The sequence below is a fragment of the Bison bison genome, unplaced genomic scaffold, assembly GCF_000754665.1.
Source record: "Bison bison bison isolate TAMUID 2011002044 unplaced genomic scaffold, Bison_UMD1.0 scf7180017864057, whole genome shotgun sequence".
NCBI lineage: Eukaryota > Metazoa > Chordata > Mammalia > Artiodactyla > Bovidae > Bison > Bison bison.
Genome location: NW_011494629.1, coordinates 2,311,893 through 2,328,187, shown reverse-complemented (window position 1 = coordinate 2,328,187; position 16,295 = coordinate 2,311,893). Strand labels below are relative to the sequence as shown.

Here is a 16,295-nt window from a genome sequence, read left to right as displayed (position 1 = left end):
GCCGGAGAGTGGTCACAGGTCTGCCATCATGCAGCAGGGCGGCTGGGCCCTGGGGCACAGGCTGAGCGCTGCCCTTGTGGGGTCTGAGCAGAAAGTCCCCTCAGCTCCCAGGCCTTGCTTTCCCTGTCTGTGTGCTATGGGGCTGGAAGGGGCTCCTGCCTGCAGGGTCGTCTGGTGTTGCAGGAGCTCTGGCCACATATTTCCAGACCTGGTGTGTGTTCTGCTTGGTCCCCATGGCCCTGTGTGGTTACTGACAGGGCTCAGTTGGGACATCGAGAGGCCTGGGGTCTGCCTGGCTACCAGCCAAGGGACCCCGGTAGCACCCCTGCTGTGCTTGGGGGAGTGAGGATGCCAGAGTCCCCCGGGGAAGGCCGTGGGGAGGGATGGGCTTTACTGGGTCCCTGCCCTCCATGAACATGGCCCTCCATCCTACGTCCTGCCAGTCCTGCCTTTGGGATCAACTCCAGGTGGCCAGCTCCTGCTCAGGTCTCCAGACTTTCTGCAGCCATGTGAGGGATGCAGGAGGAGCATTTGCTTTCATGGAGAGCTTCCTTTTTCAGCAGCACCTGCCTTCCAGGAAGCTGCTCTTTTGTGTTCTGATAAGAGTCTCAAGTAGAGACCTCCTTATCAGGACTCCTTTGTACTTTGACTCTAATTTGAGATCAGAAGGCTGAAAATGGTTCTTAACCTGGGCTGGCTAGGTTTCAGTGAAATTCATCCATCATTTTCTAAACTTCAGCCGTGTACTCCAGGCAGAAGGACTGCCCTGCTCTGGGGTTTCTTGCTGGGGAGATGGAATGGGGTTTGTATGGGCAGAATCACACCCTAATGACCTGGGGACGGCTTGGCTAGGGTGACTGCTGACTAGCTGGGCCTTGCTGGGATGCCCTTGCCTCTCTGCCTTGGGCCTTCCTCTGTGATGGGGCTGACAGCTCAGCAGCCTCAGAGCTGAGAGGGCCCAGGGGTTTGCCACAGGCCAGACATGGTCATCTGGTGGTGTCAGAGCTCAGGGCTGTTCTGCCTCCATGGTGAACTCTCTGCCTGAAGGGGGAATGCTCTGTCCCTTCTGTTTGGGGGCAGCTCTGGCTCCCAAGGATGTGATTGAGGTGGTGCTTGCCCTGGGCCACCCCAGTGGGAAGTGGGCCCACTGCCTGAGCTATGCAGGGGGCTGTGAGTGGGTGGGATCAGCATCGGGGACGCTTGGTTTGGGGCATGACTGTGGTCCCTCACTGTCGCAGGCTGGGGCCCAGTGGAGGGGGAGCCAGCCCACTGCCTGAGGGGCCTGGTGGGTGGACAGTGGGAAGGCCAGTCCTGCCCCTTGCAGAGCATCTTAGATGGGCATCCCCTGGGTTCCAAGAGGAACCGTTGGCAGTTGGGCAGGTGGTGGTGGGCACATGCCTCTGAAAGCTCTGGCCCTGAATATCCCCCACCACCGGGGCTTTGAGTCACCTGCAGGTGGCAGGGGAGAGTGGGTACCCTCCTGAGCAAACCCGTCCGTCTTCCCCCAGGTTCTCACAAATCTGGGAAGCAGCTGCCCCCTCATTTAGTCCAAGGAGCTAAAATTCTCAATGGTGCTTTCAGATCATGGACGAGAAAGCAGGTAGGGAAGTGTGCTAGGCGTGACCCAGGGCAGAAGGGAGGGCGGCAGGCGGGGCGTCATCCCTCGGGCTTGTCCTTCCTTCGGTGGGAACTAGCATGTGAGAGGCAGGTGGAGGGCACCTGGCCAGTCACATATCTGTTGGTGGGGGCAGATGCGGGAGAGGGCCCACCACCTCGGGACCTGGCCTGAGCGGGGGGGCTGGGTGGCAGGGAGATTCAGTAAGAGGTGAGGTGGTAGAGATGGCACTGCGTGGACCCTGAAGGCCAGGGAGCGGGGAGGACTTGAGTCAGTGACTGGCTGGAGGGTCACATTCTGAATAGGAGAGTGGAGATGTCCTCGTTGTCCCACTGACTGGTGCAGGCGTCACCTCAGGAGCTGGCTTTGCTCTATGACTAGGACAGTCCCTTTGCCCTACGTGCCTCCATCCCCCCCGACCATAGGAGCACTGCCCTGTGCCCCTCCTGACTCCCTTGAAGCAGCATTTCTGGGTCCCCCCGCTTTGAAAGCATCGGCACCCTCACTAGCGTCCATGCAGTGGCTACTTCTCCTCAGGGAGGCTCCAGAAAAGCAACTTCCAGCTTCCCTTGGCATCCTGCCTGGATTGTTGGTACAGAGGGAGGGGAGAGGCCTGGTCAGCCTCAGGGCTCCCTGTCTACTGCCTTGGGAACCCCTGCCAGTCAGGGGTGCCAGCATAGTCTAAGCAGATCCCACTAGGCCCCCGGAAAGTCTTGAGGAATTGGGGAGTCCAAGAGGGGAACACTGTGCGTCTCTCACGGGTGAGCTGGGTGGGGTGGGGCAGTAGGTACCCTCCTAGGGCCGTCCTTCGGTTCTCAAAGCCTGGAGTGGGGCAGGGTGTGCCCCCTGACTCACACCAGTTGTCTGGCCAGGTGAAGTGGCCTCACGCCTAGGAAGAAGGGATAGCCTACATTCACGTCACAGCTGGTAGTGGCACTGGGCACCCCCTCCCCTCTGGAACTTACTGTCCATCTGTAAGAGTGGGATCATGGCAGAGCCTCCTCGTCGGCACAGTGTCTGGCTAGAGTGGGCTAACGCCCTTAGGGCCCCCAGCAGCCAGTCCACGCCTGTGGCAGTGCCTTCCCTTCTGCCTGTCTGGGTGGCAGTGGGGCTGGAGGTCCTGGCTGGGTAGATGGGGGACAGCCTGGAGGGACAAAGGGCATGAGTCAGGAACCACAGAAGCTGAGCCTGCTTGGGGCCCCTGCGAGTGGAGGGGGAGTGGGCATCTGTGCCCAGACTTGGCAGCTGACCCTGTGCATGGGCTATCCTGCAGGCTTTGGCAGAACATGAGGACGAGCTCCCAGAGCACTTCAAACCCTCGCAGCTCATCAAAGACCTCGCCAAAGAGATCCGGCTCAGTGAGGTAGGGCTCACCCTGGTGGCCTGCTGACCCTGCTTGAGGGATGTCTCTGCCTGTCTTCCCTGGTTATCCTGCGAGGGTCGGGCACATGGGAAGCATCCCCTCCCCCAGCCCTCTGGGGCAGGGTCAGCTGCACGATGACGCTGGATCCTCGGCCCTGGTGGCAGACTCACAGTCTCCTGGTGGGATCCTCGGGAATGAGAGAGTGTGGGGATGCTGTGTAGCCCCCCGTGGAGGGGGATGACTCTGCCGCAAGGACTGCTTCAGCCCCTTGAGGCTCAGCTTGTGCAAGCCTGTCCAGCCCCCAGCCTCCCCGTGCCTTGGGGTGGGACAGCAGTCCCCACCAAGGAGGTAGAGTGGTCAAGTGGCTGCTGATGTGGATGGTGTGAGACAGGTGTGAAATTGTCACACGGATGGTATGGATGGTGTGACTGTGTTCATAGACGGTGTAGATGGGTGTGAGCCTGTTATACAGATGGTGTAGGATACGTGTGAGTGTGTCACCAGTGATGTAGACAGATGCTCCTTTTCTGCCTGTTCCCCATGGCCTGGGGCTGTGAGACCCTCCTAGCAGGGCACTCTTGGTCACCTCTTCCTGTCCTTTTCCCAGAATGCCTCCAAGGCCTCCCGACCTGAAGTAACTGCGGCTGTCTCCTCAGACGAGGTCTGTTTTGGGGACCGGGAAAAGGAGGAGCCCCCATCCCCCATTGAGGCCAGCCCTCCGCGGTCCTTCCTGGAGAAAGTGTCCAAAAAAAAGACTCCCAAAACCGTGAAGATGCCCAAGCCGTCCAAAGTTCCTAAGCCCCCCAAGCCCCCCAAGCCTCCCAAGTCACTGAAGCTCAAGGATGGGAGCAAGAAGAAAGGGAAGAAGTGCAGGGGCTCAGCATCACCCACCATCCCCAACCTGGACCTGTTGGAGGCCCACACCAAGGAGGCACTGACCAAGATCGAGCCTCCTAAGAAGGGCAAGGTGGGTGGTCTTGACCTCCCTACCTGTAGTCAGTGGGCCTGCAGACACCTCCGTGGAGCGGGCCTGTGGGCTGGTGCTGGACCTGCTGTGTCCTTGTGCTGGAGACCCAGGGCAGCTGGGCTCTGCCCCAGCAAGCTTGGTGTAGTGGGCAGCTGGGGAGAGACCCTCATGATAAAGGCAGCGGAGTCTGTCCTGGGTCAGGGTGGTACCATCAAGGGTCACCTGGGGGGACAAGCCGGCTGAGTCTTCCCTGGGGCCTAGACATTGGCTGAAACCTAAAGGTGGGTGAGGCACCCAGTGGAGGGCAATGGGGAGGCAGGAGTGGAGGTGATGATGGGCCAGGCTTCCTTGGGGCCCTGAGCCCCTGTGGCAGTAAGAGAGCAGGGCTGGCCTTGAAGTCCCATCAGTGTGAGTAGAGGGTCTTAGGTATGGACTTTGGGAACAGTGAGTCTCTAACAACAGGCCATACTGAATGGTTTCCTGCTAGTGGAACATCATTACCCGATGTTTCAGGGCTTAAGTGGGGCAAATGGTTTTTCCTTTTCTCAATGCAAAGAGGGCAGATGAATGTATGAATTAATAGATGGATGAGTGGATGGAAAGAAGAGAGGGAGGAAGGAAGGGTAGGAGGAGGAAGAGTGGTTGAATGAATGGGTGGGTGAATGATTTATGAGTGGGTGAGTGGATGGATGAATGGTTGGTGAATGAATGAGTGGATGGGTGGGTGGATGGATGGATGGTGTGGATGGATGGTGGGTGGGTGGATAGGTGGATAGTGGATGGTGGGTGGGTAGATAGGTGGATAGTGGATGGGTGGGTGGTGGATAGGTAGATGGTGGGTGGTGGATAGGTGTGCGGTGGATAATTGGATGGGTGGGTGGTGGATAGGTAGATGGTGGGTGGTGGATAGGTGTGCGGTGGATAATTGGATGGGTGGGTGGGTGGATGGATGGTGTGGATGGATGGGTGGGTGGGTGGACAGCAGCAGGTGGGTGGGTGGATAGTGGATGGTGAGTAGTAGATAGATGGATGGGGGATAATTGGATGGGTGGGCAGATGGACGGATGGCTAGTTGGATACGTGGTTGGGTATATTGATGGATGGATGAACTGATGTATGTAGGCAAGCAGGAGGTGGGGACTCTGTGCTGTAGGGACTTTGTATTGTAGCCTGATGGACCCTGCTGCCCTCCCATGTCTGCTACTAGATCATGGCTAGTATTTTCTAGGCCACAAAGAATGTCCTGAGTGTGCCCAACAAGGAGGTGATCAGCACGCAGAATGACGTGGAGCGGTTGGAAATCCGAGAGCAAACTAAGAGCAAGTCAGAGGCCAAATGGAAGTATAAGGTGAGGTGTGTGTGTGTGCAGGTGTGCTGGTGAGTGAGTCTACCCTCAGGGAGGGCTGTTAGTGAAAGAAGGTGGTGTGTGAGGCAGGTGTGGGCTTGGTGGCGCGTGTGGGGTGTGTCAGGGTGTGTGCTGTGAAGGTCTTTGAGGGTCTGGGTGTGCACGTGGCCTCCTGGAGCCACCTTCTGAGGGTTGGTGTGGGCACATCTTAGCCTAAGAGGATGGACGCTGTTGCCCTTAGTGGCCTGCCCCGGTTCGAGCTGGCAGTCCTGGAGCTGGTCTGTATCCAAGGGCAGTTCCTGTGGACCTGGGGCTGTGGTGGGCCTGGGTCCTTGGGTGACATGTCAGAGGGAGGAGGCTGGCCTGTCCTGCTGCCTCTGCCCACTGGGCACCTGTATGGGGTTCAGGGACGGTCCTGGGTTTGCTTTTCAGAACAGCAAACCCGACTCCCTGCTGAAGATGGAGGAAGAGCAGAAGTTGGAGAAGTCTCCTCTGTCAGGGAACAAGGACACCAAGTTCTCCTTCTCCTTCTCCAACAAGAAACTGCTTGGGTACGTGAGTGCTTGTGCCAGGAGGGGTTGGTTGTACACGCACCACATGTTGCCACACATACCCTGAGCATCTCCTCTCCACATCACACACACACACGCTCTGCTTGTGCACACCTCATACACACACATACACTCGCCTGGAGGACTCTGCAGATGAGCCTCTGTCCTGAGCTAGAGGACAGGCACACCCCTCATGAGGGCCTCACCAGGCTGACCCCTTTCCTGCCTCCTAAACCAAAGAGCTCAGGTAGGTAGGCAGGGAGCAGTGGTGTGTGCGGCAAGGAGGGGAGGGTATGATTGGGCAGATACTAGCCAAGTGCTGTCCTGGGCTGTCACAGAGGACATCGTAGGGGTCAGGATCTTGGCCTAGGAGTCCAGAGGGCAGTGGGGAGAGGCTGGTATGAGCCCAGTACTCTCAAATCCACCTGAAATTATGGCTGTGATTGGGGCCATGGAAGGAGGATTTGTGGGGCCTGGGGTGCTATGGAGTCCGTGGGTGCCCAAGGGAATTGGTGGGAGGGCTTCCTGGAGGAGATGGCCCTAAGCTGAGAGGTGGGGCACCCAGCCTGGGTGGGTCTGTGTGTGTGAGCTGGTGTGTCTAGGTCCCAGACTGTGTAAGGGATCTCGGTCGGCTGACCGGTGTGGTGGGCTGGCCAGATGGGAGGTGGGTGGGCCAGGAGCCCTGTACCCACCGAGAAGCCCCTCGCTGGCCTTGGTCTGGCAGTTGTATGCTAAATCCAAAGTGCAGCGTGGGTGCCTAACAAACAGGAGGTAGACACATCCCAGTGGGAACGGGGCCACTTTGCGCCTGTGGATCTGAGTTTTCTCATCTGCAAAATGGGAGAAGGCCACTTTCAGGCCGCGGGACACAGCCATCAGTGTCTGGTGTGCGCGCAGGGCCCGGCACAGGTGGGCCTGCTTTTCCCAAGAGCTCGTGGCAGTGTGCCAAGGCCTCTTGGCAAGCAGATGGGTTGGCTCTGTTGCCATGACTTCACGGCCCTGGGCATGTCCTTGACTTATCTGAAGCTCAGCTGGTGGGTCCCGGGGAGCTTTTGACGGCATTAACTGTATGACTGACTGACCGTGCTAGAGTTTAGAAATGGAAGGGAGAAAAGGAGACATGATTCTATAACCATGTGTGTACACGGGTATGTGTATGTACACGGGTATGTGTGTGTACATGTGTGTGTGTGTTGCATGATGTAACTCATGCCCACACCCAGCAGGGCTCACTGCCAGCTGTCCTCGGTATTTCCACTGTTGGGAACCGGAGCTGTGCCCATTGGGAATTGCGGACGCCTGTGCCCTGCCTGCTCTTCCCCACTGCTGAGTGTGCACTTGTGCCCTCAGCTGACCCCGGGGGCAGCAGCTGGAGCATCGGACTCTGCTCATTTGCAGTAGCCCTGTGGCCCCAGGAGGGAGATTTGTTACATTGTTCCTACACCTCAGCCCTGAAATTATTTTTCCATAATATCTGTGTGAATAAAAAACCCAGGCCAGTTGGCACTGGCTGTGTCTGACTCTGAGCTTGTATCAGGCCCAGGGCAGGCTGACGGAAGTCCAGCACTCGTCCAGCAGCGAGGATCAGGGGGCAGTTAGGGGCACAACCTCACACAGCCTGAGAAAGGGCCGGGCATGTACCTCGTGGGTTGTGTGCTATCCTTGCTGGGGTCATGGCATTGGAGAGGAGGCTGTAGGGTTGGGAGGGGTCCAGCCCTTACTGTTGGTCTTCCAAGGCCTGTTGAGGGGTGGAGTGCTGGGGGCACTGGCCAGGCTGTGCAGATGCCCACTGACCGGCCCTTTTCTCCCACCCCAGCTCCAAGGCCCTCAAGCCACAGCCTGGCCCAGGGGTGTTCGGGGCCTTGCAGAACTTCAAGGAGGACAAGCCCCAGCCGGTGCGGGATGAATATGAATATGTGTCGGATGATGGGGAGCTCAAGATTGACGAATTCCCTATTAGGAGAAAGAAAAATGCTCCGAAGAGGGACTTGTCCTGTGAGTTGGGGGGACACGGGGAGGGGGCAGACCCAGCCCCGTAGGAGCCATCCTGGGCATGTGGAGTGGGCGTTGGATGTGGCTGGACTAGGGTCCCCCTGTGCCCCTCCAAAGTTGCCATTGACTCCCATCTGCTCTGCTTTCAGTCCTACTGGACAAGAAGGAGCCGCTGCCCACGCCCGTTACAAAGCCAAAGCTGGACTCGGCGCTCTACAAGGTAAGCGACTGCCTTCTGGGACACTGGTCACGGGAGTGAGCAAGATAGCCATCTCTGTGTCTGGCTGTTCTTGAGGCAGTGGCCCGCCTACCACTTGGTGGGGCATCTCTGACTGAGCCTTCTGGGTGGAGTGCAGAGGGGGACATTTTCCTGGGGAAGCTGGCTGGGCTCCAGATGTGGGACTGTGAACCCTGGGGCCCTGCACAAAGGGGCAGAAGCAAAGTCGGGGCTCGTGGAAGGTCTACAGGTGTCTGAGTGGTGGGGCCTCTGGAGCTGCGCTCCTCAGTCAGATCCACGAGTTTCCCTGATGCTTGAGGATGGTAGTACAGAGAGTAGCAGGCCAGGCTGCTGGGGGGTGGGTCTTGCACTGAGGTATGGTGGTTAAGTTAGATGGCCTCCAAGGCCACGCGTGTCCAGCCCAGGATGTGATGGCCATCTCCCAGGAAGCCAAGTTCCAGGAAGACGAGTGATACCATACCTGCAGAGCCCAGGGTGTCCCTGCGGAGCCACCTGCCAGGGGCTGTTAACAGGTGTCCTTCAGGCGCAGGTTCACCCACCTGATCCCTGTCCAACCACGGCAACTCTTCTTGTATCTGTGCTCAATACTGGAGCTCTCACATAAGGTTCTGTAAACCAGGGCTCATCTGGCACAGTGCTGCAGTTGGGGCTGCAGGCTCCCAGCACAAAGCTCAGGCGCCCATGCTCTGCAGTGTGTGTCTGGTCAGTCAGCCTCCCGGTGCTCAGCACAAGGACAAGCTCTTTAAAAACCTCTTTTTCTCACTGGAGTGAAACAGTCCCATCCCTACCCCCAAGCCCTTTTCTGACTGGCTGCTCTGTCCCTACAGCAGAGCGATGACTCCTCTGATGAGGGCTCACTGCACATAGACACGGACACCAAGCCCGCCCGCAATGCCAAAGTGAAGAAGGACAGCGGGGGTTCGGCCGCGGGCATCCTGGACCTGCTTCAGGCCAGCGAGGAGGTTGGCGCACTCGAGTACAACCCCAACAGGTAGGCCTAGTGCCCTCAGGGAACTGGGGGGACTGGGTGCTTCCACAGAGTTGGGCCAAACAGGGCTCCATCAGCCCATGTCCTGGAGGCTGGACAGTCAGAGTGGGACCCCTGCCTGGCAGAGGTGGTGCCAGGTGGCCAGGGAGGTGAGCGGGGGCTGGCTATGTAGGTCCTTCGTGTTGCAGAGCTCCTGTGTGAGGAGTCTGTGGGGCCTCCATATCTGTGTGCCTGCGGGAAAGCAGGGCCAGGCTGGGTACCTGGAGGGTATCAGGGTTTTTCCAGACTGGGACGTCCAGCTGTCTCTGCCTCGTCATTTCCCAAATGCCATAAAAATGACCTAAGAAAATTCCACAGTGTCTGCCTCGTGTTAGGGTAAAGAGCATTCATGGGCCTCTCTGGGACTCCAAGCTGGCTTCCCTGCAGAGCCGTCATCTGCAGCAAGGGAGATGATGGCTTCAGAGCTTGGGATGTGAGAGCCCATTCCATGAGAAAGGGCTGGATAGGCCAGGGTCCCAGATTCCCACCCCAACTGGGAGTGTGTGGGAGCTAAGCCAGGCTACCCTTGAGACCTGTTTGAGTCCACATGTGAGGCCTCAGGAGCCCACTCACTGCTGGTGTATATGCTGCCCTTTCCTGGAGGCCCTGAGCTTCCAGGCGATCAGGCAGGCCAGCACATGTGTCTGCTCAGCTCAGGTAGTCCTCCCTGCCTAGGCCTGCCCAGTTTCAATCCTTTGATTTGAGAGAAATGGATTAATTCTCTTGGGCTTTTGCATTGGATGGGAGGCCATGGGGCTTGTTTTTCTCATGATTGTCGTTATTTAGTTGCTCAATCATACCTGACTCTTTGTCACCCCATGGACTGTGGCCCACCAGGCTCCTCTGTCCATGGGATTTCCCAGGCAAGAATACTGGAGTGGTTTGCCATTTCCTTCCCCAGGGGATCTTCGCAACCCAGGGATTGAACCCGAGTCTCCTGCCTTGTAGGTGGATTCTTTACCACTGGGCCACCAGGGAAGCCCCTTTTCTCAGGATGGTCCCAGTTAAATTCCTTTTTGGTCCCAATTGGCCCCAGTTGGCTCTTGCTTTTAAGCATCATGGGACATTTTTTTTGTTTTTTTCCACATGGAATTTCTACAAGTACCACAGACAGACCAAGGGACGGGGGCCTGTGTCCCCTGCAGCCTCCCCATTCTGGAAGTGTCTGCTACCATGGTGAGGGCTGGCTCCCCTCCTATTTCTTGAGTCATCAGGAGATTCCTGCTGCATTGATGGGGAAACTGAGGCTGAGAGAGCTTAGGTGACTTGCTCAAGGCCACACAGCTAGGAGGCAGCAGAGGCAGGACTAGCGTCTCCATTTGCTAATGATGGAGCCTAAGCGTGGGGGTTCTGGAAGGCTGACCTTGCTAGATGGTGTCATCCAGCCAGGGGGGGTGACTTGGCCTGAGGGAGGCAGGGCTTACGTGGTCTGATCCGGGTTTGGTCCTCCAGATCTGCCTTTCAGCCCGTGCTACCAGGATTAAGGTCTGAGGGCTACCTGGGCCGGTGGAGGCACATGTCTGCCCCATCTCAGACAGTGGGGCCCCAGCAGGAGGATTAGGGCTTGATTGAAAAGCGTTCTTCCTAAATCAAATGGTTGTATTTTCTTTCACAGATTATCATTTTTTGTGCAGTGTTATGCTCACAGATAGCCATAGGTGCCTTTTCTCATGGGAGTGGAGTATGGTTGGAGGCTGCTACAGAGCTGTGGGGTACAGATTTCCTGTTCAGCATGAAGTGGTTTCTGTAGATAAGGCAGACCCAAGCCCCTCAACTGCAGAGATGCCTCGGTGGTGGCAGGAGGGACCCTGGCCTGAGACCCCTTTGCCGGGAGGAGAAGCCTGGCTGTGAGCCCCCTTCTGCTGGAGGGGCTGGTGCCCGGGCTGGCCCCACATCTCTTCAGAGGTGCCTCTCTTCTGGGAATGCTCTGGCTAGCTGGCACCTCAGTGACAGAATGATGCTCACCCAGGTCCCCTGTGAGCTCCATGGAGAGCTCCCCCCAAAACTGGATGAGGGCAGATGAGGCTGGTGCCAGAACTCTGCCCGGAGCTGGGACACAGGGCCTGCAGCCTGGGCTCCTGACTGAGCAAGGGCATGGCCTGTTGGGAGAGGGCGGCCAGTCTGTGGACGCGCTGTGAACTGATCTGTAGGTACACATGTGTGTGCTCACACACGCCTGCACACGTGCACGTGTGCCTGCCGGGGCTGGCCTCCTTGGCCGCCGCAGGCAGTTCCTTTCCCAAGTCTCCCATTTGGAGTGTAGGTCAGTGTTTGATGGTCCATTTGCTCTGTTTTAAGTATTTGCTTTTTTGGAAAAAACAGCTGAAGAAAATGGAGGAAAATATGTTAATTTCTTGTGGATGGTTTGCTTAGTGTTTACCGCCGGGGGGGAAGGAGAGGATTTTGGTATGATAATTGGAGGATTAAGGTATTATTTTCCATGCACACTGGTTAGACTTTGCTCCTTGATTTGCCGGCCCACGTGGCCAGTCTGCAGCCCTGGGCTCCAAGACCCCTCCCTCTCAGTTGCAGCTGAGCTGGGCTGGGACCACGACGTCCAGATGGCACAGGCAGGCGGCTGGCTTCCATGCTGGCTCCCGGAGGACCCTCGTGGTGGGTGTCCTGGCCCCCACCCTGCCATCCCTGCAGGAAGCCTGGCATTTGTCCAGGCCATAAGGCTGGGTGAGGATGCCTGGGACCTTCAGGGCCTCATCTGCCGAGCACTGGAGAGCCTGGTGCAGAGCGTGGGGGGCCATCTATCAGCTCTTGCTGGCTCTCGTACTTGGCCGGGCTGGGGGTGGGGGGGGTCCATCCCTGCTCAGAAAGCATCAGTGATGATGGTATAGCAATGATACTACCACTCCCAAATGCCATGTGCTCCTGACTGGGTCTGGGTATCCCTCTGCCTTCATGGCACGGGACAGTGGGGGTTGGGAGGACACTGGGGCAGGTGGAAGGTCTGGTGGAGAGCTCCTAACTCTCCACAGCGGTCTGATCATACTTGATTTTTCCCACTGTTTGTGGCTTTGGAACCATAATCCATCCGCTTCTAGCAAAAGCCCAAAACACTGCAGTCCAGTACGTCTTGGGTGGGGCTGGGGGAAGCGGTATTCATGGAGGACTGCCCAGAGAGGCGCCCGCCCGTCGCTGCCTCCTGGCTTAGGGCAGAGTCCCTGGCCTGGAGCCCAGCAGTACCCCTCGCAGGATGACTTTTGTCCAAGCTTGTCTCGGTGGGCCCCCAGGAACACAGGGGACCACCCTCTGTGTCTGTGCTTCCTGGGGCCAGCTCTATCTCCCTTTACTCTCCAACCTCAGTCTTGGGAACTTTATGTCTGAGCAGGGATTTCTTCTCATTTTAATGTCTTACTAGAGATGCTTCAAACACTTCTTGGAAGTTGGGGAGGGGGCAGGGACCATGCAGAACCACCAGCGTGGTTCTGTGGGTACACTTTTGGGTGCTGCTTTTGTGTTCTGGCAGCCCTGTGGGTGTGTCCATCCCCCAGGGGCACATGGGGCAGGCTGGAGGGGGCCTGAGTGTCACACATGCAAGACGGGCCCACTGCTGGGCCTCCTGGGCCTCCTGGGTCTGTGACCAGGGAGGAGAGCCAAGCATTGCGCCATTCCAGGCCCTGCTTCCTCAGGAACCAGGGGGCAGTGAGAGGTATGGCCAGGCTCCCCAGAGGCTGGGGTGGACTCTCCTGACCCAGGTGGAAAAATGTCTGGGGTGATGGGCAAGGGTGAGGGTGTGGGTGCAGATGCAGTCATAAAAAGATGGTGTGGGTCACCTGGGGAGATCGAGTGCCATGGGAGGGAGTGGGCTGAGCCGCTCCATCTCAGGTGCTGGATGAGATGTTGGGGAAGCACCCACGACTGGGGCTTAGTGCAGGAGCCCATGGTGGGCGCAGGGGTGCACAGAGAATGGAAGAGGGAGGGAGAGGTGGCCTGGGTCCTTGGGGGGATTCTGCTTATTGACCTCATGATGGGAGAGATCAGGAGCACCTTTGTCTGCCTCTCCCTCGTCCCCTCCCTCCACTTTCCCCTCCCTTTTTTCTTTATTTATGCCCCTCTCTGTCCCAAGGCCTCCAGCTCTCCCTTCGATGTTGGGGGATGGGGGGCAGAGGGTAGAGGAAGCGGGTAGCTGGTCCTTTCCATGGGGAAATGATCAGCCCCCACCGTCCTCCCCCCACGCCCTCTGCTGGCTGCTGAGAGGGAGGATGTGTGGGCCATGGGCTGAGTGCCTGTCTCTCTGTGCCTCCAGCCAGCCCCCCGCCTCCCCCAGCACACAGGAAGCCATTCAGGGAATGCTGTCCATGGCCAACCTGCAGGCTTCCGACTCCTGCCTGCAGACCACGTGGGGTGCTGGCCAGGCCAAGGGCAGCTCGCTGGCCGCCCATGGTGCCCGGAAGAACGGGGCTGGTGGGAAGAGCGCAGGCAAGCGGTTGCTGAAGAGGGCGGCCAAGAACAGCGTGGACCTGGACGATTATGAGGAGGAGCAGGACCACCTGGACGCCTGCTTCAAGGACTCGGACTATGGTGAGTGCTGCTGTGCAGGGAGAGGTGCCTGTCCTGGGTGCTGGGAGCCAGACCCTCTTGCGGATGTAATTCACAGGCCTTAGATGTTGCCCTTTAGAAGCATGCAACTCAGTGGTGCTTAGTGTATTCAGAGGGATGGGTCTGCTGCCGTCAGCACCCCCAACTGGAGAACATTTCATCAAAGGAAACCCTGCCCTCTGTCCATTAAGAGTCAATTTGCCTCCCCTGATTTACGCTGCTGCTACTGCTGCTGCTGCTAAGTCGCTTCAGTCGTGTCCGACTCTGTGCGACCCCATAGACGGTAGCCCACCAGGCTTCCCCGTCCCTGGGGTTCTCCAGGCAAGAACACTGGAGTGGGTTGCCATTTCCTTCTCCAGTGCATGAAAGTGAAAGGTGAAAGTGAAGTCGCTCAGTCGTGTCCGACTCTAGTGACCCCATGGACTGTAGCCTACCAGGCTCCTCTGTCCATGGGATTTTCTAGGCAAAAGTACTGGAGTGGGGTGCCATTACCTTCTCCGTGATTTACACTGATTTATGCCAACTCATAGATTTTTCTCATCTGGATGTGTCATGTGAACAGAATTGCACAGTACTTGGTCTTTGGTGCTTGGCCTCTTTCATTAGCATACTCTTTTTTTTTAAACTTATAGTAACACATTATTCATTTATTTATGCATTTTTTTTTTTTTGGCTGCACTGGGTCTTCATTGGTGCGTGTGGGCTTTCTCTAGTTGCGGTGAGCGGGGTCGACCCTTCCTTGCGGTGCACCAACTTCTCATTGTGGTGGCTTCTCTTGTTGAGGAGCACAGGCTCTAGGCACACAGGTTCAGTACTTGCAACACACAAGCTCAGTAGCTGCGGTGTGTGGGCTCTGGCATGCCCAGGCTTCATCTAGGCACACAGGTTTCAGTACTTGCAACACACAAGCTCAGTAGCTGCGGTGTGTGGGCTGTAGCATGCGCAGGCTTCATCTAGGCACACAGGTTTCAGTACTTGCAACACACAAGCTCAGTAGCTGCGGTGTGTGGGCTCTGGCACGTGCAGGCTTCATTGGTTGTGTCACACGGGCTTTGTTGCTCCAGAGCATGTGAAATCTTCCTGGACCAGGGATTGAACCTGTGTCCCCTGCATTGGCAGATGGATTCTATACCACCAGGGAAGTCCTCCTTAGCATACTCTTTAGGCTCCATCCACATTGTAGCACATGTCAGCTTTGTTCCTTTTACTAGCTGGATAACATTCCACTGTGTGGACACACCACATTTGTTTATCCCTTTGTCCATCCCCAGGCACTTGGATGGCTTCCACCTTTCGGCAGTTGTGAATAGTGCTACTGCGGGGGGTTTTGTGTGGCCTGTATCTGTGGTGTCTGCCTGGGTCGCTGCCTAAGGCACCTTCTGAGAAGGTATAGCCACTATGAAGTGGCTATACCATTTCATAGACACATTGAGACCACATCCATTCTGCGTCTGTGTAAACAGAAACCAAGGCCCAGAGTGGCTCTGTGGCCTGAGTCTGAGGTGGGCAGTAAGTTGGCAACTGGGCCATAGCTGTGGCCTCTGCTCAGGGGCATGGCCACTCACCTCACACCGTAGCCCCTCCAGGCCCAGCGCTTCAGGTTCCAATACGATCTGAAGGAGTTGCTGTTGGCTGCCTGGGAGGAGACTTGGAGCAAGGACCCACCTCCATGCCTTGGCCCACTGCCCGGGATGTCCCAGTCCCCACGGGCTGCGGTGTGCTTCTCAGGGCGAGGGGCCATGTGCTGCCCGCATGGCGCAGGGCCTGTCTTCAGTGCAGTCCTGATGGTGTGAGGCTGCACCTCTGTCCTAGAGAGCCCTCCCGCGGTGACGCTGGGCCTGTCCTATCTGGTGGACACTTCCAGGCCTCACTGGCGGGGGCTGTCATGGTCTGACAGTGGGGTGAACTCCATTTTGGGGGTGCCCTTGGGACATGGGTCAGGTCCTGGGGGTTAAACCTATTGATAATAGGAGGAGGCACCCAGTGAGTCACCCAGGACTGCTGTGTGGGTCTCCCTGCTCTAGAGACTTGTCGAGGAGAGTCTGGGGTCCTTCAGAGCCAGCTGGCTCCATGGACATCAGAGGTTCCCTTCTCTGACAGTAACAGAAGAGATGTCTTGAGAACTGGGCATTCAAGTGGGTGTGGCGGCCAGGCTGGCATAGGCATGGCTGGTTGGGTGGCCATGGGGGCTGGATGGAACCCATTGTCTGGCCTCTCTGGACCCCAAGGGGTGCCTGGGCTGGACGATTTCAGAGGCCACCTGTGCCTGTGCATGGGACAGCCACTCCGGGAGGGCTGGTACTATGGAGCCTGAAGACGGCCCCAGGGGTGCCAGTCATAGGGTCTGCCAGCAGCCTGCAGCTCCTGTCCTGCTGGGGCCACACCAGCAGCTCAGTCCTTCCTCCTCTTTCCGCCTCTAGTTTACCCCTCCCTGGAGTCGGATGAGGACAGTCCTGTTTTCAAGTCCCGGTCCAAGAAGAGGAAAGGCTCGGATGACGCCCCCTATAGCCCGACAGGTAGTGCTGGGGGCTGGGAGGGGAGCTCTGTCCACACGGAATGCCAGCAGTCGTGTTGCACACCCACTGGCTCTGTGGCTCAGACAGGGTGTCTGTTGAGCCCCGACTGGGGCTCCACTTCAATCCCAGG

The 16,295-nt window shown here is 57.6% G+C and overlaps 1 protein-coding gene across 1 annotated transcript in view; it reads left to right on the top strand.

Moving 5' to 3' along the window:
- PHF2 (PHD finger protein 2) overlaps window positions 1–16,295 on the top strand; it is a 102,449-nt gene that overhangs the window by 81,767 nt on the left and 4,387 nt on the right. The window contains exons 10-19 of the mRNA XM_010835970.1: window positions 1,509–1,600; window positions 2,889–2,978; window positions 3,586–3,945; window positions 5,174–5,293; window positions 5,723–5,841; window positions 7,658–7,836; window positions 7,983–8,053; window positions 8,902–9,062; window positions 13,357–13,631; window positions 16,070–16,165. Coding sequence (XP_010834272.1) covers window positions 1,509–1,600; window positions 2,889–2,978; window positions 3,586–3,945; window positions 5,174–5,293; window positions 5,723–5,841; window positions 7,658–7,836; window positions 7,983–8,053; window positions 8,902–9,062; window positions 13,357–13,631; window positions 16,070–16,165 — 1,563 coding nt within the window. The remainder of the gene's footprint in view (window positions 1–1,508; window positions 1,601–2,888; window positions 2,979–3,585; window positions 3,946–5,173; window positions 5,294–5,722; window positions 5,842–7,657; window positions 7,837–7,982; window positions 8,054–8,901; window positions 9,063–13,356; window positions 13,632–16,069; window positions 16,166–16,295) is intronic.